The 22,735-nt window shown below is 36.9% G+C and overlaps 1 protein-coding gene across 3 annotated transcripts in view; it reads right to left on the bottom strand.

Annotated features, from left to right (window-relative positions):
• Positions 1-260: 260 nt before the first annotated feature.
• Positions 261-22,735, bottom strand: part of KCNN2 (potassium calcium-activated channel subfamily N member 2) — a 145,705-nt gene continuing 123,230 nt past the window's right edge. For 2 of the 3 annotated variants that reach the window (XM_012505264.2, XM_003259844.4), the window contains 3 exons: positions 9,530-9,657; positions 3,261-3,330; positions 261-869 (listed from right to left, as the gene is read on the bottom strand). In XM_012505264.2, coding sequence (XP_012360718.2) covers positions 582-869; positions 3,261-3,330; positions 9,530-9,657 — 486 coding nt within the window. In that variant the 3' untranslated portion in view covers positions 261-581. Of the gene's footprint in view, positions 870-3,260; positions 3,331-6,014; positions 6,024-9,529; positions 9,658-22,735 lie in introns of all 3 variants that reach the window. The other variant, XM_030817801.1, reaches the window with a different exon arrangement.

Raw genomic sequence — 22,735 nt, 5'->3', positions numbered from 1 at the left:
AAAATTGAATTAAAAATGAGGCACTGCAGACCAAAAAATAGTAAACTATGCTGGTTCAAATGATTGATGCAAATAATTCATAATAAGAGAAAAATCTTAGGAATAGGATATAGAGGAATTGAAAGTCTTTTTTTCCAACCAGCCAAACTTTTGGCTATCAATCACAATAATTATCAGTGTGCATCAGATGATAATCAGCTATTTTACCTTGAAAATAATTTGAGAAGTGAAGCTTTAGAAATGTCAAGTGACCAAACGAGTATGTGCAGAAATTAACTTTTTTTATTATATATCATATAATGTAGTAGTAAAGTTTGTTTGAAGTGCATGAATAAAAAGTTAGTTAGTGAAATTACAGGAGGAACAATCTATATAGCAATATTAGGTGCATTCCCTGTGCATCTGAAAGAAAAAAAAGAGTTTTCACTCATTTTGGCCTAAAACTTAGTGTTCAGGTTCCCAGGATTCTGACATCAGAACCCGGATAACGCTGATTAGAACCATAGGGGCTTTACAATAAAAGCTAAAATATTGACCATATGATGGCAAAAAGTCTTATTTTGTGGTTAACTTATTCTCTTCTAGCTACTCTCTGATGAAGTTGGTGGCGCTGTGGAAGAGGACCGCCGCCTCCTGGACGAGGACCGGGACCGCTCGGCATTGTAAGTGACATGCTTGTCGTAGCTCTCCATCTGAGCCTCAATGAAATCTCTCTGCTGCTGCCTGATGGTCTGGCTTATGAGCCCAGGGAGGGCGTGGATGCTACCAATCAAAGTCTCTAATTTTGTTTCCAGGGTAACAATCCTCTTCTCGAAGTCTTCACTCCTTTCGTTTAAGTCAGAAATCATATCATACATGATGTTCTGGGTCTGAAAAACAGATTGAGAAGAAGGTTAATTATACTTGCCCTGAACACAGACTGGCCGTCTCTCAGAGGTTTAGCTCTAGTCTCTTGCTGGTGGCATTCAGTGTAACAGGGTTGTCAGCTAACTGAACAGCTCATCTTGCAAAGCCAATTCATTGTATGTGTTCAATGCCAGGGTTTATAATAGAAATATAAGATCTTTGGTTCAGTTGCAGAAAATGTGGAGCAGGTACTGGTGGCATGCCCATTGATTTTAGGTGGTATCAGGGTAGACAAAAACATTTCAATTTAATATTTATATATGTATTTTAAAGGTTGTCACAAAGGTTAGTACATCAAATTCATTTTGCAACATGGTAAGTAGGGCAAGGGTAAAAATGGGCAGAGTCAAAGAACAATAAATAATACAGAAGGATAAATAATAATACAGATGGCATTGGGATGTAGCAGAAATGTTGAGGGTAGAATATAAATGAAGTTTAGGATTAACTGGTTTGATAATTTTGTAATTTAAAGCAATAAATTCCTAAATATTGTTTGTTATCCTTTGTTCCAAATTACAGGCCTCTCTCCATTGGGTCAAATGGAATTTTTACAGATAACCATTGAGAGAATATTAGTTGAGGGAGATACTAAAGTTACCAGTCTCTCCTTGTTGGCCATGGCTCTGACCTCCTGGCAATGGCTTAATCAAAGCTAAGTGGGTAAAATAGGAAAATGTTTCTGGATTCCTAGTGAACCTTGAAATTGATTGTCTTGATCACAGGGTGTCCATAACTCTGATTTCTAGGTATATTTCCTGAGTAGCCAAGAGACAGAGAGGACTGATCAGCTCAGAGCTAGAAAGGGAAAAGGCTGGTGAAGAGGGAGGAAAAGGTTTTAATCTTAGTTTAGCGCAGACTTTCACAAGTCTGAGATCCCTTTATTTAAGCCGTCCCTCCTACTTCATTTCCCTTCATCATATTCTCTTCTTCTGCTTAACAATCTTTTAAAGAGGATGGTAAATGAACTGATAAGGGAGTTATTATTCAGCATATAGGCAACTTGTTTCAGTTTGACCAGAGACAGAGTGCATACACTTAATTTTACTACATAGTCTTGAGAATATGTGAACAGCATCCATTCATTTAAGAAAGTACTGAGCCTTTATGGTATGTACAGTCCTATGGTCATAATAAGTACATTAATAAAGAAACAGCATCTTGCCTCACAGTGGTACTCTTGAAGTAAAATTTCAATGTGGTCTGTTCATTTTTTTCATAAAAATACCCATTAAAAATCATTTAACCTAGGAGTGATGGAGCTTGCCCTATCTTTTTTTCATATGTCCAAGTAACAGCCACATTTATACACATTAATTGAGGATGTCCTCATACTTTTTATATGTGTGCTGTCCAGTTTATATGCATGATATATGCTCTACTAAGGTAAGTCATTAAATACTTACCATCTTCAACATCTAGTATGTGTTACTGCTATACATTAAAATGAATGTAATTTAGATGCATTATTTAATGAGACTAGGACAAATGCTTGTAATTTTTATGGATTATACTTGAGGCTTTAGCAAAGTCATGGCTGATTTATCAAACAACAACAACAAAAAAACAGTTTGTAAGATGCAACTGAGAGTTGCCTCGTTCAAAGCATTTGGGTAAAAGGCTGAACAATTATATAAATACTATTCTAATACCACCTTTAGAATTCACCCAGGAAAATGCAATGTTTTGATTGTTGACAAATATTTATGTTTTAAGAATGGGTTTTATGTGGGGAGAAACAACCAAAAACTGATCAGATAAATCTTATAAATAAGGTAGAATAATTTGGAGACTGTTAATGTACTTTTTAAAAAGTGGTATGATTTTGAAATAATGAAATGGAGGAAGAACCATAAAAAAGTGATCACTTTGGGGTGACAACTTTCATTCTAGGATGTAATTTCTGGTATCTTTTATTTTTATTTCAACTTTACATTCTTTTGAGTTTGCTTAAAATACACAGAACAAAATTTAATTGATGAGTCCTATTCATTCCTGAATATCACAGTCACACCTAGGATGCAGTTCTGCTCTCACTGAGATGAGATGTACATGCAAATAAAAATCCCACAGGTATTGTCTCCTATTCCACTTAAGCTTCTTATGGTACTTCCAAATCACTCTAACTAGGAATGTTTTCAGAATGGGGTTGAATAACATAATAGCAAAAGAGTACATTAAATGAGAGTTATAGAAACATTCTTTTAAGTTGGACCATCATTTTAGGGTGCTTTGTTGGTTTGATTTATTAATTAGATTTGGGTTGGGATCCTCCTGAAACATTAATGATTAGTGACTGTGAAGTGGTTGATTTCAACAGATGCAACTATGAGGGCTAAGCACCTCAGGCTTACCTTTGCCAAGTCCACCAAGGTGTTTGCTTGGTCATTCAGTTTCCTCTGCTCCATTTTTACACTTCTTAATCTAAAAGATAGAATCTGGTATCAGAAAGGTTCCCTTCTTTCTATGGCAATCTTATGCCTTCCAAAGAGCATGCACAAAATTGACAAGAGCAAATAACTGCATGGATAATGCCTTGAATATTTGGGGTAAGTCCAAACTGGTTATGTGTCTGGTACAATGAGAAGCATGCTTCCCCAACACCGCAAAAAAGAAAGGAGAGAGAGAGCAAGAGATGAGATGTCCTTAGGACAACTATTTACCAGGTAAAGTTGAATTCAGAAAGACTCATAAGGATTTAACCATATGAGAAAAAGCCAAAACATTCCTTAAAGCCCCAGTATCATGACAAATAGACATAGGAAGAAATATGCAAAGCAACTGGAATTTCATTGATGTTGGAGCAATGAGCACCTTCCTATGCCTACATGACTAGATACAGGTATTAGCCCTGTTTAGTCCGAAATGGATTGGGTTAGGTATTTGAACCTGATGAAAACACAGTGATAAGTGAGATTCTTATTAACAAAAAAAAAACTTTTATTCAACCAGCAGCAATATAACACAAAACACATAATTATTATCTTATTCTTCATTGTATTTCATTTAACTTTTATCTTGAACTGCTATTAAATTTGAAGGGAGGCCAGACCATTTCCTAGGAAAAATTTCCATTAATTTTCAGTGTAGATAAAAGTCAGAGGACAATTATAGTATCTGGCAGATGGAATCTCTACTTGTAAGATTATGTTTAGCTACTGTTAAATATCATCGTATATACCTGATGAAGAGTCAAGAGTCAAAAAATGGTTTTAAAAAACACTTTTAGGTAAGAACTCTGCTATTCTTTAACTTTATTTACTTTATTATTTTTCAACAAATATTTATTCAGTGTTTGCTATGTACCAAGAAAGATTTTCCAATAAGACAAATGTGGTTTATTGTTCCTTAAGCTAACAATTAAAAGCTTTTTCCCAAAAGAGAAGTAGGTTCTTCTAAACTATTTAATGAAAACAAACAAAAAGTCATGCCAATCTTATTTTGCTTTCATGACACGTCATTTTACAAAGTATAGTTTTAATGCTAGAGACAGTATTTTTTATTATTTTTCAATTGAAATGAAAGGTAATTATGTAGAAGGAATAAAAACTCACAGGGCAAGATTTTACTGCCAGGGAGATTTTGTAATATGTTCATAATGTTCAGTGATTTTGTTCCGAAACTAGGATATCCAATATGTCAGCAAATCTGCTCTACAGTGAAGATGTAGTGCCTTCTGCCAGTAAGTTTAGCTGACACCTACCTACAACACGATCTTTAACAATCTAAAACAGTTTAAGGTTATAACTTCTCATTGCCACTATGTGTTTATTAGAATGCTGGAACGAAGTTAATTGGCTCCTTTTTATGCTATTACAGAGATGGAATATGTCCTAGTCTAAAATTTACAAGCATGTACTTAGATCCAATATATTGTTGAGAAAGATTTCTCTCAGTAATTAATAGGGTTACAATTTTTGATGTGTGCCTTTGAAAAACAGGCAACTGCCCCCCCCCACCCCCCAAAAAAGAACACTTAGATATCTGTGGGTCATTACACAGAAGTGTACTAAAGAAAGAGCAGTGTACAACAGTGGATTCCATCCTCACTGACTCAGTTTCCTCACATATGAAATGAAGTGTGTTAGATTAGAACAATGTTTCTGCACCGCTGGATTCATACCAACAGAGGTATTCTAGGTGACTTTAAGTGATACTTAAGATGGAAAACAAACAGTTATTCCTTTTAGGTTCTCTTCTAATTCGTCATTACTGCAAGAAAAACATCACAGGCTGGTCCTACACTGTCTTTATCTCCTAACAAACACCTGCTTTTTTTTAAAAAAAAAAAAAAAAAAAAAAAAAAAAACTCAGCTCAGAGCTTTCTGCAGGCAATTCTAGCCTATGGCTAGAATTCAGTACCAGTATTTCAACTATCAATTGACGATTACCTTTCCTCATAATATTTTTTAATCCATTTGTATAAAAATGTATTAAAATTTGTATAAAGGAATTTGTATAAAGTTTCATTTTCAAATATAAGTAAGTTGTAGTATTGGTGGCACAGAAATGACTGAAGTTTGGGCTCTGGACCAGATGCCTCCAGCAAGTAATGAGTACAGAGAAAATCCTGAATTCTGTAAGTCAGGTTAGAAGGGCCACTGGCAGTTTCTTAGCTTAAGTGGGTACTTCATCTTATAACCAACAGGGCCTAATTAATTTACTTCTCTTGGATTACTATACTATGTCTGACAGTAGAATTTTGCCCATTTTATTTTCTACTAATCTGGAAAGCTAACATACAGTAGCCTTATTTGATTGGAATTCCTTTAGCTTCCGGAACTTGAATCATCTTGTCTTGTTGTTTGTTTCTTATACTGCCTCTAATGTAGGAGAGCTGATAGAAAAAGCCTGCTTAAGCTGCAGCTGCCAGAATAAAAGGTAACATGCAGATGTGTATTACACTTTTTTCCCCCAAAAAAGAATAAGAAACATATGTTGATTTCTTCCTTGTGAACTTCACTTATCACAGGAAAATATCATGATTTTGGATCACATTTCCATAGCAGCAATCAGACTACTAAAATTCACAAATAAAGGATCCGCTGGGTGCATGCAGCCAGTAGAAAATTCTGCAAATGTTGAAAGGAGCGGCTCACACAACTTACTTCCGAGCTCTATTTTCATTTTGTTGAAATAAAAAGACAAAACAAAAGAAAAGAAACTGTAAAATATTCTGGAACAAAATAACACAATGTGGTGTTCAGTTGTGCACAGGGGGCTCGATTCATTAGCTGGAAGATCCTGTTATGGTTCTGCAGGATTTTGACATATTGGCCTAAGAGAAACACTATTCAAATATCCTTCTTCATTGCTACTATACTTTCCCATCTGAAAGCACTCAGCTTCCTCCTGAATAAGAGTTCAGAAGGAAGAGCATGCATAAAGTCATCATGGCCTCTTGATATTTGATGTTCAAGTAAACAAGAAGAAATATTTTTGCCTAATATGAACGTGATATGGTTAAAAGAACAATATTTGAAACAAAGGCATTATATTTTTTTGGGGGGGGGTACATCTTTTCCAAATTAGGACAACTCAGAAGCCTGGGGTTTCTGAAAGGCAGGTAATCCAACTCTCATGATATACAAATCAAGTAGATTGGATTTCTTGGCTCTGAAACAAATTCATGTTGGTCCACAGTTGAAATAAAAGAATGATAAACTTTAAAGTTGCTACCAGAAAAAGGGTTAAAAGAGAAAGAGAACACTTCATGACACTAAGTGACAATCTAAAAAGACAATTACTGAAAAGAGGGCACAAGCCTGGACAGTTCAGCATCCAACAGAGAGTAGAGAGGCTATGAAGTTTGGAAAAGAGAAACAGAGTTGAGATAGCATGGACTGGTAGAAGCAGAGAGCTGCTGAAAAAGTGCTCAGGACAAATCAGAGATTAGGAGAGGCCAGGAGTGATCTATCGAATGAATTTTAACATTTTTCTTCAGCTAGTAAGGTCTGATTGTACCCAGTGCCGACAGATAAGGCCGAGGGTCTCACTGGATCTGCACAGTGGGCAATGGAAGCCTTGCCCTTAGGAATCGAGCCCTGTGTGCCTCCCCTGTGACTTTGACACTCCCTAACTTCCAACAGTAAGCTAAAATGAAAGGTAAGTATGCATGATTAGAATGACCTAGCCAAACAAAGCTTGTATGAATAAACGTACTCAGTTACACTTTTATAAGTATAAATGTCCCCCACTGTAACAGAAACCCAGTAACCCCTAGATGAATTTATAAAGCAATTCAGAGCATTTCTGAGTTGCCTGAAGCTTATCTACTTTAGAAGTACACATTGCTACAGAAGAAACAGAATAAGAAATGTCTGACAGAAGCAGAAAAATCACAAGTAGCTTCCTCTGTCACTCTATCCAAACACAATATGCTAAGAGACCCCGTACCAGCGACTCCACAGTACCCACCCTTAAGAAAGGGCCGACATGCGTTGTAGGGTGCATTTGCAACTTGCTTAGGGACAGTTTTTAAACTTCCCTAAATACTTTTTCTCTAACATTTTAATGTAAAAACGTAATAACCTATGGCAAAGTTGAAAGCATTTTACAGTAAAAACCCCTAAATTCTCCCCCAGGCTTTTGAATGTGAATGTATTCTGAACATAATAGTCCAGAAGAGTCTTATATTATCAGATGTAATACAAATCCCCACTGCACATGGCTACAGAACTGTATTATCAAAACTATCACAGCATTTTCTTGGATTTGTTATTATATGAAAATTTATTAAAGGTAAATCACATGTAATTATCCACTTGATAGGACTGCCAGGAAAGGACCCAGATAAGATCCTGGAGGCAATGGGATGTGTGGCTGCTCAACACATAGACCGACCACACTTGCTCAGTGCCATGTCATCTCACACCCTTCCACCCCGGACATACATATCTTCTCACATGCAGCAAGGTAAGGTTTCTTTTTAACATACTAAATATAGGTTAGTATCAAAATATTAAAGGTACAAAAAATGATTTTGCCATGCATGGTATGGCCTCTGGACCTCCTGTATGAATGTGTTGGGGTTACTGTGTAGTATGGTTTTAGCAGGGGAAGACCACTCTAACAGGAGAGTTGCACGAGGTGAGTCCCTTGAGGAAGATGCCTGTTCCACAGGAAAATAGGTTGAGGAACACAGAGGCAAAAGCTCAGCATCTCTGGGTGGGGAGGCAGGGAGGGTTCTCATTCTCTTCAATCTAAACTTCAAGGAATCAAGATTTCTAGGCAAGGGCTCCTGGAGAGTGGTTCTGGGTTATAAGGGTAACTGTTAAGTCTAGGGAGCAAGTTCCCTCTTGTGAGCCAGATGGAATATAATGTTCCTTTCTGTGTTTTTCCTTATTTTAAGAGTATTATTTGAAAACTCTAGCCTTTTGTTTTCCTTACAAAGGGAGAAAAAGCATAGTGGTGCGTCAAGTCACTGAGCCACAGAGGAAATAGCATCACTATCTTAGGAAAGTGTGTTAGTAAAGCTGGGGAAAGAGCATGAGTGAGTAGCAATGAAGGTCAGATACTCTACCATACGTGCAGAGCCTGCCTCTACTATAAATCGCAGGATACTTGAGTTTTAATTTCTATGGAAGTATGAATCTGTCCATAATTACATATTCTACATTTTCAGTGATATCTATTTAAGCAGGGCAGTTCAATGGACAGGTTTTATATTCTAGGGTAGAAGATGAATGCTTAGTAATTTCCTATAGAATGTTAGTGGTACCATATTACATATGAATTACCTGAACATGCAAAATAAAAATTGCAGCCTCTACGTTTTCTTGTCTGTTATACTAGTTGGCTCTGAGAGACAAATCTCATTGGATAGCCAAAGCATCTTGTATTTACACACCTTTCCATTATTACCCTGGTGGGTTTCATAAGGAAAGCTACTTTTCTGAGCCACAAATGTGACCGTATCTGCTCTTCTCCAAACAGAAATGGCATTAAGAGCAAGTCTGCATGGCATCACAATCAATACCCACATGAATAATACTTACAGTAAGCATGCTGCCAGCCTGGAGGAGAAAGATCCTGTGCTTTCAAATTATCAGTGCATCTTACTAGATATAGATTGTTACTTTAAAATTCTATGCTAATTATGTAACAATGTAAGAGCAGGAAGGACTTAAACAATAATAGTGGTCTGGATAAAGTTAAAATAATGATAAGACAGTAAAAGGTCTACACAAACTAGAAGATTTAAAATGAACACAGCCAAAATTCTGATTAAAAACTAATTTAAAATTCAAGTATTAAATCAGTTATATGCACTACATTCATATAAATATGTTTGAAGCTGTGTTTAGAAAATAAAGCTAAAAATATCCTAGAGCAAACTGAATAGGTCAAATTAAGAAATACAATTTTAGCAGAAGTTATTCTAAAAAGAAACTGAGAAGATATTTTAATAAATATTCTAGTACTAATAAGTGATTTTTAATCACTAAAGGAACTGAGGTTATTCTCAGGATCTTGTTGTGGAATGATTAAATTGCCAGATAACATCTTCTGGGAACAAACATGACAATGTTTGCTTTTTTCCTTCCTTATGAAACAAGAATAAGCAAGTGCAAAAATTGAAAGCCAAGGACACAACAGGATAAAAGTGAAAAATGATACTTACTGATGAATAGCTTGCAGGAATTTTCGTTGATGTTTTCTTACTTTTGCATGATCTATCTTTTTCACTAGCTTTGTATTTTTGTAAATTAGCCATGTTTCCCTGAGTACATTGGCAGCTGCATTTTTTACCTGTTAAGAGAACAAACAAAGCAGTTGATAAATTCCAGAGCAGAATCCTTTGTAACTTTGCTGGGGGTCATAGTCTTCATCCCAAGGATCATGGTGAGCTGTAGCTTCATTTAGTAACTTTGACTCCAAATACCATTTTTCTTCAATCTATGCCTTTTTAGAAGTACTTGTATCTGCCTGGGAACAACACTTAAATTGAAATAGGGAGATACTACCACTTTCTTTCTGTGGTAAATTCTATCCTACTCCTTCAGGAAACTTCTTTTTTATTCAACTTTTTTTTTTTTTAATCAAGAGGTGTTGAGTTCTCCACCGTGTATTGCAATTGTTGTCTCCATGATCTTCCTTTCCCTGCAGAAAGACAAAATGCCATGAGGCCAAGGTTAATCTTGTCCTTTGCAAGCCTGCTTGGTATTTCTGGCTGTGCACTACTGGAAGGGCATGTTTCCAGTGCTAAATGTATAAGTACACCCAGCACTGATAGCCTCCCAGAATGACTTAGCAATTTGTATGCTTGTTAGTATAGTTTAATTAACTGACAGAGTCTATGTTATGATTTTGTTGGAAATTTAAGTACACTGCATTTCACATGGATGGGACAAATGAAAAGGGTGAAAGCATTGCAGTAACACTGCCAAGACCTACAGCAGCTGATGAAAGGCATGGATACTTAATCTAGTCACTTGCTTTCTTGATGAAAGTCTTCGACAAATCCTGGGAGCTGACAAAGGGCCAGCAAGGGCAGATTCTGTCTTCTTCCTTGCTCACATTATTGGATCTGATGACCCACAGCTTTCACTTGGGCTTTTGGATTACTTACTGTAAGAAGTTGTTCCATTTAATTCTTTTGAATGATGGATAAAGGATATTTCACAAAGAGAGCCACAGGTTACTGGGGTGCTAGGTGGAGGAAGATAACTTTTTAAGAAAGGCAGTGTAGTGGGGAAGACAAAACAATGAGCTGAGATTGATAACTGGGTTCTAAGTACTTGACTTTGCACTAACCAAGTCAGGTTGAAGTGATTAGCTAACCTCATACGACTTCAGTTTTCTCGAACATCAGCAAGTTAGAGATAATGAATATTAATGTTCTCTCAATCATTAGATTTACAATAAGGATGAGCTTTAGAATTATACTAAACTATGGGCCCAAGTTTGTATTTATATTTTTCACTTTAGCAAAGAAAACATCAGGTTTGGTAACTGATGGTGAATCTTTTTCATGGAGCGAAAAAGTTTTCTTTTTGAGCAAAATTATATTGCTAGAACTCATTTTAAGAAAATGGTCTTTTTACAGTAAAGCTTCTTTTAGGAGTGACTCTGGTTCGTAATGCACTGCCTTTGGATATCCATTAGACTCTGTGCATGGAGAGAATCCTCAAACCAACAGAAAAATGACTGACACAGAAGCCAAGTGCCAGCACTGCGTATAAGTAATACTACCACCATCCACAGTGAAGTTAAAAGGAGTTTGAGTAAATTCTTAGATCCATCTTCATACTTCCACTTCCTCAGACAGCAGGGAGAGCCACCTTTCAGAAGATTTTTTCATCTGATCCTCATGTCATTTCAAAGGTAAGGAAATGGGTGCAGCATGAGTAGTTGTTATTTGAGGACCTTGCTTTTAAGGAGACAGGAGTAGGAAGTGACTGGCCAGCAGTCCCTGGGGCTGGAATAGCCTTTCCCTGTGAGGAAAGAGAGCGTCTCAGATGTCTAAGCAACTGTAGGTACCTGGAAGATTGGTAAGGGGCCCTGATGGAGGCTCTCTCTCTGATTTTACCAGTCCAAGGCATACAGGAGAAGCCTAGATCCCTGCCTGGTGAGGAAGCTGGAAAACCAGGTAAAAACCCTGGGTAAAAACCGATGGGTCAGAAACACAGCAATGGAACATAGGAATGCTCAATGTAGAACATAGCACTTGATTTCAATTTGTATTCCCATCTACAAACAGCAAATGCCAAATTATTTCTGAAGTCCATACACTTTTAAAAAGGTGATTGATGCATTTTAAATGATTCCTTCTCTTGGGTATATGAAGAAAGTGGTTGAAGGGGAATACAGAACCTTAATCTCAGAGTTCAGTGGAGTGGGGGTAATGCCCTTGAGGCCTTATTTTAGCTGATGGGCTTAAATGAAAATGATTCCTCATCTGAAAATGAAATCCCTGCAGCCGCTTTTAAAAACTTCGAAATACAAGAATTTATTTTGAAACATCCCATCCCCTTTCTAATTCCCTAACAGGTTGTCAAATACAGGAACAAACCTCCTAAGGCATCATATTTAACTGCTACTTTTCAACATGGCAGCCACAAAACAGTATGTCCCAGAATAAAAATCCCACTCTCTGCCTATTACTGAGATGTGTTTCTAATAGTAGGGTCTTCCTTTCCATCTAGGGTTGAAAAGGAACAGAGGACAGTGAGAAGACAGGGTCAAAGGCACCTCAGTGTTTTCGACGTTTGAACAATGGGGAATTGGTAAAAAAAAAAAAAAAGTGATATGTAAACTTCCAGGAAAACTGGGGAGAAGTAGGTCTATGCATTCATTTTTTTTATTTATATAAATTTAGGCAGTGTAAGTGCAATTTTGCTGTCATGGACACATTGTGTAGTAATGAAGCCTGGGCTTTTAGTATAATAATCACCCAAATAGTATACATTGTACCCGTTAAGTAATTTCCTATCCCTCACCTCCCTCCCATCTTTGGAGGGAAAGTTTCCTTTGTATCCTCAGTCCAGATCCCTGCCGTATAACCATCTAGTTATGTAACACTTGAATGCCCTTTTGTCCCCTTTCCAGGGCTTTCAGAAACTCTCAGGGGGTCATATCACTCATCTTTGTGTCTAACTCAGTGCTTTAGGCACAGCTCGTACTAAGTAAATGTCTATGGTGTTAACTGGGCACCACAGCACATGTAATTTATACATAAAAACTTCTTCTCATGAACCACACTAATACATATTTATAAACCAAAGGAGCCTCTTGAAAACAAGGGTATATACAGATTCAGAGACCTAAGCTCTCAGTGGATCAACGCATTTCCACTTATAAGTTCAACCTGTGTACTGAATCTCTACTACATGCTAGATACTGTGATAAGTGCTATGAGAGGATTTACAGATGTCCATCAAACATTTAGTAGGTATAATAATTCTATAGCCAATAAACAGGCCAAAAGACCTATGAAATAAAAGTCATTTTCTGTTTATCAAAAAAATAAGGAAAGTAGAGGGAAGGATCTTTGTTAACAGGAACATCTTTACACACACACTGTTGAAAAATAAGAACATTTGCTCCGCCTCACTAGTAATCAATCAACTGTAATCAAAGTCTGTCAGAAAAATGTTAGAAGACATATCAAAAATTTTTATAATAATTTGAAAAAGCAAAGGCTCTAAAAGATATACTACTACTGGCTGGGTGCTGTGGCTCACGTTTGTAATCCCAGCACTTTGGGAGGCCGAGATGAGTGGCTCACTTGAGGTCAGGAGTTTTTGACCAGCATGGCCAACGTCTAGTGGAACCCCATCTCTACTAAAAATACAAAATTAGATGGGCGTGGTTGAGCGCATGCCTGTAGACCCAGCTACTTGGGAAGCTGAGGCAGGAGAATCGCTTGAACCCAGGAGGTGGAGGTTGCAGTGAGCCGAGATCGCGCTGCTGCGCTCCAGCCTGGGTGACAAAGCGACTCCGTCTCTCAAAAAAAAAAAAAAAAAAAATACTACTACTATATTAGTGGTAGTGGTAGTACTTACCCAGATTCCTTAAAAACAACTTTCATACGTATACAGGTCAGGAGATGTTATATTGTGACTCACAGTTAATTATAAAATAATAAAACCATGGGCAGTAAGATACAAAATATTTTTAAGTATAACAGTATTTTACAGATCACCAAAGCACTTAAGGCAGCTAGACTTTTTTTTTTTTCCTTCAAATTTTATTTTAAATTCTGGGGTACATTTGCAGGATATGCAGGTATGTTATATAGGTAAACAAGTGCCATGGTGGTTTGCTGCACAGATCATTCCATCACCCAGCTATTAAACCCAGCATCCATTAGCTATTCTTCCTGATGCTCTCACTCCCCCTACCCCCTCCTCCAAAAGATTTCAGGGTGTGCTGTTCCCTCCCACCATGTGTCCACGTATTCTCATCATTCAGCTGCCACTTATAAGTCAGAACATGTAGTGTTTGATTTTCTGTTCCTGCATTAGTTTGATGAGGATAATGGATTCCAGCTCTATCCATGTCCCTGCAAAGGAGATGACCTTGTTCCTTTTTATGGCTGTAAACTATTCTGTGGTATGTATGTACCACATTTTCTTTATCCAGTCTATTACTGATGGACATTTAGGTTGATTCCATGTCTTTGCTATTGTGAACAGTGCAGCAATGAACATATACATGCATATATGTTTATAATAGAATGATTTATATTCCTTTGGGTATGTACCCAGTAATGAGATTGCTGGGTCAAATGGTATTCCTGCCTCTAGGTCCTTAATTGTCATCCCCAATGTCTTTGACAATGGTTGAATTAATTTATACTCCCACCAACAGTGTAAAAGCATTCCTCTTTCTCCACAACCTGGCCAGCATCGGTTGTTTTTTGACTTTTTAATAATGGCCATTCTGATGGGTGTCAGATGGTATCTCATTGTGGTTTTGATTTGCATTTCTCTAATGACCAGTGATGGTCAGCATTTTTTCCTAAGTTTGTTGTTGGCTGCATGGATGTTTTCTTTTAAGATGTGTCTGTTCATGTCCTTTGCCCACTTTTTAATGGTTTTTTTTCTTGTAAATTTGTTTAAGTTCTTGTATACTTTGGATATTACACCTTTGTTAGATGGACAGATTGCAAACATTTTCTCTCATTCTGTAGGTTGTCTGTTCACTTTGTCAATAGTTTCTTTTGCTGTGCAGAAACTCTTTAGTTTAATTAGATCCCATTTGTCAATTTTCACTTGTTGCAATTGCTTTTGGCATTTCTGTCATAAAATCTTTGCCTGTGACTATGTCCTGAATGGTACTGCCTAGATTTTCCCCTACGGTTTTTATAGTTTTGGGTTTTACATTTAAGTCTTTAATATACCTTGGTTAATTTTATATAAGCTGTAAGGAAGGGGTCCAGTTTCAATTTTCTGCATATAGCTAGCCAGATCTCCCAGCATCATTTATTAAATAGGGACTATGTCAGGTTTGTCGAAGATCAGATGGTTGTAGGTGTGTAGCCTTCATTTCTGTTCCATTGGTCTATGTGTCTGCTTTTGTACCAGTTTACCACGGTGTTTTAGTTACTGTAGCCCTATAATATAGTTTGAAGTTGGGTAGCATGATGCCTTCAGCTTTGTTCTTTTTGCTTAGGATTGTCTTGGTAACTCCAGCTCTTTTTTGGTTCCATGTAAATTTTAAAATAGTTTTTTTCTAATAATGTGAAGAATGGCAATGGTAGTTTAATGGGAATAGCATTGAAACTATTAAATTACTTTGGGCAGTATGGTTATTTTCATATTGATTCTTATCTATGAGCATGGAATGTTTCCCAATTTGTTTGTGTCCTTTCTGATTTCTTTGAGTAGTGCTTTGTAGTTCTTCTTGAAGAGGTCCTTCACCTCCCTTGTTAGCTGTATTCCTAAGTATTTTATTCTTTTGTAGCAATTGTGGATGGCAGTTCATTCATGATTTGGCTCTCTGCTTGCCTGTTGGTGGTATACAGGAATACTAGCAATTTCTGCACACTGATTTTGTATCCTGAGGCTTTGCTGAAGTTGCTTATAGCGATTTTTGCACACTGATTTTGTATCTGAGGCTTTGCTGAAGTTGCTTATCAGCTTAAGCAGCTTTTGGGCTGAGATGTTGGGGTTTTCTAGATATAGGATCATGTCATCTGCAAAGGTAATTTGACTTCCTCTCTTCTTCCTATTTGAATACTCTTTCTTTCTTTCTCTTGCCTGAGTACCCTGGCCAGAACTTCCCATACTATGTTGAATAGGAGTGGTGAGAGAGGGCATCCTTATCTTGTGCTGGTTTTCAAGGGGAATGCTTCTGGCTTTTGCCCATTATGATACTGGCTGTAGATTTGTCATAGATGGCTCTTATTATTTTGAGGTATGTTCCTTAAGTACCTGGTTTATTGACAGCATTTAACATGCAGGGATGTTGAATTTTTTTGATGGCCTTTTCTGCATCTATTGAAAGAACTGTGTGGTTTTTGTCTTTAGTTCTGTTATTGTGATGAATCACATTTATTGATTTGCATATGTTGAACCAATCTTGCATCCCAGGGATGAAGCCAACTTGATCATGGTGGATAAGCCTTTTGATGTGCTGCTGAATTTGGTTTGCCAGTATTTTATTGAGGATTTTTTCATCAATGCTCACCAAGGATATTGACTAGAAGTTTTCTTTTTTTGTTGTATCTCTGCCAGGTTTTGGTATCAGGATAATGCTAGCCTCATAGAATGAGTTAGGGAGCAGTCCCTTCTTTGTGATTTTTTGGGATAGTTTCTGTAGAAATGGCACCAGCTCTTCTTTGTACCTCTGGTAAAATTCAGTGGTGAATGCATCTGTTCCTGGGCTTTTTTTGGTTGGTAGGCAATTTATTCCTGCCTCAATTTCAGAGCTCATTATTGGTCCATTCAGGAATTCAATTTCTTCTTGGTTCGGTCTTAGGAGGGTATATGTGTCCGGGAATTTATCCATTTCTTCTAGATTTTCTAGTTGATGTGCATAGAGGTGTTTAATAGCATTCTCTGATGGTTGTCTGTATTTCTGTGGGGTCAGTGGTGATATCCCCCTTATCACTTCTGGTAGTGTTTATTTGACTCTTTGCTCTTTTCTTCTTTGTCTATCTAGTGGTCTATTTTAATTTTTTCAAAGAACCAGCTCCTGGATTTGTTGATTTTTTTTGAAGGGTTATTTGTGTCTCTGTCTCTTTCAGTTCAGCTCTGATCTTGGTTATTTCTTGTCTTCTGCTATCTTTGGGGTTTGTTTGTTCTTGGTTCTCCAGTTCTTTTAGTTGAGATGTTTGGTTGTAACTTGAAATCTTTCTGGCTTTTTGGTGTGGGGATTTAGTGCTATAAATTTCCTTCTTAACACTGCTTTAGCTGCATCCCAGAGATTCTGCTACATTGTCTCTTTGTTCTCATTAGTTTCAAAGAACTTCTTGATTTCTGCCTTAATTTCATTATTTACCCAAGAGTCATTCAGGAGCAGGTTGTTCAATTTCCATGTAGTTGTGTGGTTTTGAGAGAAATTCTTGATCTTGTGTTCTAATTGATTGCACTGTGGTCTGAGACTGTTTGTTATGATTTCAGTTCTTTTGCATTTGCTGAGGAGTGTTGTACTTCTAATTATGTCGTCAATTTTACATTAAGTAAGTGCCACATGGCAATGAGAAGAATGTATATTCTGTTGCTATCAGGTCCACTTGATCCAAAGCTGAGTTCGGGTCCTGAATATCTCTGTTACAATTTTCTGTCTCAATTATCTAACACTGACAGTGAGGTATTAAAGTCTCCTACTATTATTGTGTGGAAGTCAATGTCTTTTTGTAGGTCTCTAAGTACTTGCTTTATGAATCTGGGTGTTCCTGTATTGGGTACACATATATTTAGAATAGTTAACTCTTTTGTTGAATTGAACCCTTTACCATTATGTAATGCTCTTCATCTTTTTTAAATCTTTCTTTGTTGAAGTCTGTTTTGTCAGGAACTAGGATTTCAACCCGTTTTTTTTTTTTTTTTTTTTTATAGTTTCCATTTGGTTGGTAAATTTTCCTCCATCCCTTCATTTTGAGCTTATGTGTGTGTCTGCACATGAGAGGGTCTCTTGAAGACAGCATACTGATGGGTCTTGGCTCTTTATCCAGCTTGCCATTCTGTGTCTTTTAATTGGAGCATTTAGCCTATTTAAATTTAAGGTTACTATTGCTTTGTGTGAATTTGATCCTGTCATCATGATGCTAGCTGGTTATTTTGCAGACTTGCTTATTTGGTTGCTTCATAGTGTCAGTGGTCTGTGTACTTCGGTATGGTTTTGTAGTGGGTGGTAACGGCTTTTCCTTTCCATATTTAGTGCTTCCTTCAGGAGCTCTTGCAAGGCAGGCCTGGTGGTGATGAATTCCCTCAGCATTTGCTTGTCTGAAAAGGATCTTATTTCTCCTTCACTTATGAAGCTTAGTTTGGCCAGAGATGAAATTCTAGGTTGGAAATTCTTTAAGAATGTTGAATATGGGCCCCCAATCTCTTCTGCCTTGTAGGATTTCTGCTGAGGGGTCTACTGTTAGTCAGATGGGTTTTCTTTCATTAGTGATCTGGCCTTTCTCTCTGGCTTCCCTTACCTTTTTTTCTTGCATTTTGACCTTGGAGAATCTGATGATTTTGTGTCTTGGGGGTTGACCTTCTTGTGGAGTACCTTACTGGGGATCTCTGCATTTCCTCAATTTGAATGTTGGCCTGTCTTGCTAGGCTGAGGAAATTCTCCTGGATGATATGCAGAAGTATGTTTTCCAACTTGGTACCATACTCTCCATCTCTTTCAGGTACCCCAATCAGTTGTATGTTTGATCTCTTTACATAATCCCATATTCTCGGAGGTTTTGTTCATTCTTTTCGTTAAAACTTTGCTTTGTTCAAACCTATAGTATATAGGTAATGACAACATAGTTTAAAAGGCTATTTTGGATCTTCATTTTCAACTTCCATTTCTTTGTTGTTGTTTTTTTCTCCTGCTGCTTTCTCAGAGGCTTTTTTAGCATAACACTTCCACTCCTCGCCAATTCAAGGGGAATGCACCAGGGTGCCATATGCTCTCAGCCACCCTTGCAGCAGCAGGGATAGATTTGTTCATGCTCCAACCTCTCTCTCCAGTTTTCCTTTAGGTCAGGTGTATGAGGCCTGGGTGAATGTTGTAGCTGTGGAACAGGGCATAGCCAAGTGATTCATTTTCATGTGTTAACCCCCTGGGCTGTGAGCCAAGGACAATGTGAAATAAATCCTTTAGAATTTGTTCCCTCGTTAAGAGACATACAGGAAACAAAATTATATAACTGCATAATAGTGTTCTTATTATGGATCTGATTGAGAATTCTTAACAGATTAACAACACCCACAGTGGACATTAATATGTATAATTATCCCTTGTGGGGTATCTAGCAACTTTAAAAATTATGTCTGGGTTCTGGAATTGCTTGTTTTCAAGTTTCTTTTCCAAAAAGGTATTCTGGGGATCAAACTACAAGATTTCCTGTTTGCTCAGAATGGAATGAGTAGTAATAATAAATAATATATTCCCAAAGGATATAGCATGGTACATATATTGCCCCTGTAAGGTGATAAACTGTAAATCTATTAAATAGCTGGTCCTGTCTTACTCAACTAGGAGACAAGGTAATGGCATTATGTTTTCACTTCAAAATCATTAGTTTATTCTGGATACATGTACCTGTTGGCCATTTTTGAATTGCAGAATGTCATGTAAATTTTTAGGATTAGACAAAAAAATCTTCTCAGTGCTGATGTACAATAAATAGTGTTCTACTTTCAAATACAGTATTTTACTTGGTTAATGTAGTCATACAGAGAAACAACTTTTAGATAAAATTGTTCAGTTCACTAAAGATACAAACTGGAAGACTTGGAATGTTACATCTGTTCCTGGGAGAATAGCCTATCTTTCTTTTAACATTCATATTGCTTTTTTCTTTAGAGTCATATTCAGATTTCAGAACATCTGTGACTATTACTCCTGTTAACCATCAGAAAAAATGATTTCTTTCTAGATAGTGTCTCAGGGAATAGTTGTATTTTTCTCTAACAATATATAGTAACCTTGACTTTGTATCTTAGTTACTAGGTATGGTTTTTAGATCCCTATTTACTTTTAATTATTCATAACTCATTCGGCATTTTAGAATTATTTTAAAAGTTTAAAGTTTATACTCATTTATATGAGTCCATTTGGAATTTCCATAAATAAGCAAATGGAATGAAGTTCCAAGTAAATGATACTCATTAAGTTGATGACTTTGTATCAAATAATGAGAGGACTATAAAATGGCTATTATTTGCCTGTACCTTGTTGAGTATATATAATAAAGGAATAGGTATCATAAACCAGCAATTTGTTTTCTTCTAGTGTCATTTTAACATTTATATCTTTATTTAGTGACATCTTGGATGCCACTAAGTGGATCTGTCGGCCAGGCACGGTGGCTCACGCCTGTAATCCCAGCACTTTGGGAGGCTAAGGCAGGCGGATCACCTGAGGTCGGGAGTTCAAGACCAGCCTGACCAACATGGAGAAACCCCCATCTCTACTAAAAACACAAAAAATTAGCTGTGCATGGTGGTGCATGCCTGTAATCCCAGCTATTCGGGGGTCTGAGGCAGGAGAATCACTTGAATCCAGGAGGTGGAGGTTGCAGTGAGCTGAGATTGCGCCACTGTGCTGCACCCTGGGCAACAAGAGCAAAACTCCGTCTCAAAAAAAAAAAAAAAAAATGGATCTGTCAGCAAGTCTACTAGAGTATATTTCTCAGACCGATAAGAGACTTCAGTCTGTCTCAAGAAATACTGCAAAGTAGTTCTACTTTTAAAAAGTAGTAATGAAATAACAGAATTATTAAAGCATAAGTATTATATAAATTATTAAACCATAAGTATTATATAAAATGTAAAATTTGAAACCATAACTAACAGTACTTAATGAAAAAGCTTTCAACAGGCAATAACTTGACAATTCAGGCAACATCATTATCCAAAGGAAGAAGTTTAAAGCATACAAGAACTTACAACAAAAAAGCTGTAGCATCATCAGAAAACTTTGTCAGTTTGGGAAGATGCTTTTCATTCATAAAAACTGAAGGAAGGTCACCGAAATCCATAGATCTAGATCCATAGTTCTTTAAAGGGGCCTCTGACTGGACTTTAGGGGACCCATGAGCAAGAGCACACGTGCATTTTTCTGCCAAGCAGGAAGCATCTGAGATTTCATCTGATTTTCTGAGTGGTCAGTAACTGGAAAAGCTTAAAATCTTTGGAATACTCGAATATGATGCTTTAGCTCTTGATCCTTAACAGTTAACACAGCATGCCAACCATATTTAGTATACAGTATATTTTTTATATATTATTCCAAAAAAGGAAATTACAACATATTCAGCAGACTCAATATCTTTTAAGAGAGACTGTCCTTTCTAAGATGTCAAATCCTTGTGGAACAGCACATTAAAAGGTGGTTCTCTCCTGTGGGTGATTTTGTCTCTTGAGGGATTTCTGGTTGTCACAAGTTGGGGGCAGTGCTACTGGCATAGTCTAGTGTGTAGGAGTCAAGTATGGTGAGAAACATCCAGAACACACAGGACAGTCCCACATGAAAAAGAATTATTCAGCCAAAAAAGTCACGAGTGCCAAGGTTGACAGGCCCCGGAATACAGCAACTACACTATAAAACCAACTTGAAATGTCTCCCAAATGAAACTGGTTGACCTCGGTGAACTTCATAAAAATATTTTTATCAAAGGTGATAGATGGCAGTGTGATACTGTAAATTTTGTACTCAAAGTCTTTGTCTTTTCTAACTCTCAAAATGTTTTAATAATTAAGATATGGAATATCAATATTCCAAAGTAATATTTAGAGAAACTATATGCTTCCTTCTTACGATGAAATTAAAATCTGCTTATGAAACATGGAGAAGTCTGCCCAAACATGCTAACTTGGCTTTCTTATTTGTGATTCTGTCACTTTTTTTTTTTCTGTTAAGATTTACAGGCAAACATATGGGCGACATGGTATTTTAAGGTATTTTTCTGCCTAATATCTTAAGTGTGGCATTAACTTAATTCCTGAGGAAACGTATAATCTTCATGGTAAAATAATATGGATTACAAGGGTCTTAATGCAAGTGTTCTTTTGAATATTATAAAACTTGTGACTCTTAAAAACAAACTGTCCCAGCATAGAGCCCTGAAAGGACCAAACACGCACATGATGAAATACACAAAACATCTGCACCAATTTATGGATTAGATGTAGACTAATCTCATATGCACACATTTTTATCTCTAGTAGATCTTTAAAAAGTAAAAGAAACCCAAGCCTTTATTCAGCTCCTCATTGACCTTTTTCCCTGCACACTCTCATACAGGGATGTTCACAAGTTTTGAGAACAAATTTAGGAGTTTGAAGAAAATGAGAGTAAATCACGGAAAGTGGAAGACATTCCAAAGTGGTAAATGTAGGCTGAAAATGTAGCAGCTGAACCTGGGAGGCTCTGATCATCTACTATAAACGTGGACCTACTAACTGCAATGAAGTATCACAGGAGAGTCTGATAGGTAAGACTTAGCATGAGCAGACAGTTGCAATTCATGTTTTCATTTCCTAAGTATAATCTATATAAATATATATTTGCATTAAAATGACTGGCTTGTTAGGAAGTATTAACCAAATTAAACAAGATTACTTTTAAATATACAACCAAAATCAAGGGTGAGTGAAAACACTGAAAGTTGGAACTATGCTTGAAATATCTATTGATTCATTTATGGGTAAAGTTCAAGTTGACTAAGTATTTTGTTATTTCAGTGACAGCCTGATTGCATTCCACATTGAGCAGCAGTTACACAGCAAGATGACTGTACTATAAAATAATTTTTTGACTTTGGCATTTGTCTCAAGTGACTATCAAGAAAGGCTAAAAATTTAGTCTAACAAAAACCTTTCTCTTCTTGCAGTTTTCTACCTGGATCTGGTGACTTTGAGCAAGTTACCTAACCCTTTTGTGTCTTAGTTTCCACATTTATAAAATGGCCAGAATAATAGCACTTCCCTCATAAAGCTGTTATGAGGATGAAATGAGTTTATACACATGGCACACTTGGAACAGTGCCTGGCACAGAAAGTGCTCTTAAACACTGTGATTACTGTTTTCTTCTGCTAAGAATTGGACAGCGATTGCCCAACTGGATGGTATACTATTTTTAACATCTCTTTTATGGCCTGTAAGTCAAGGAAAGAGCCTGTTTCTGGCCCTACCTTGGGCTTCTAAAAGTTAGTGGTGGTTTCTTTTG

The sequence above is a fragment of the Nomascus leucogenys genome, chromosome 2, assembly GCF_006542625.1.
Source record: "Nomascus leucogenys isolate Asia chromosome 2, Asia_NLE_v1, whole genome shotgun sequence".
NCBI classification, from domain to species: Eukaryota; Metazoa; Chordata; class Mammalia; order Primates; family Hylobatidae; genus Nomascus; species Nomascus leucogenys.
The sequence above is the reverse complement of the archived record's forward strand: the minus strand, read 5'-3'. Positions and strand labels throughout refer to the sequence as shown.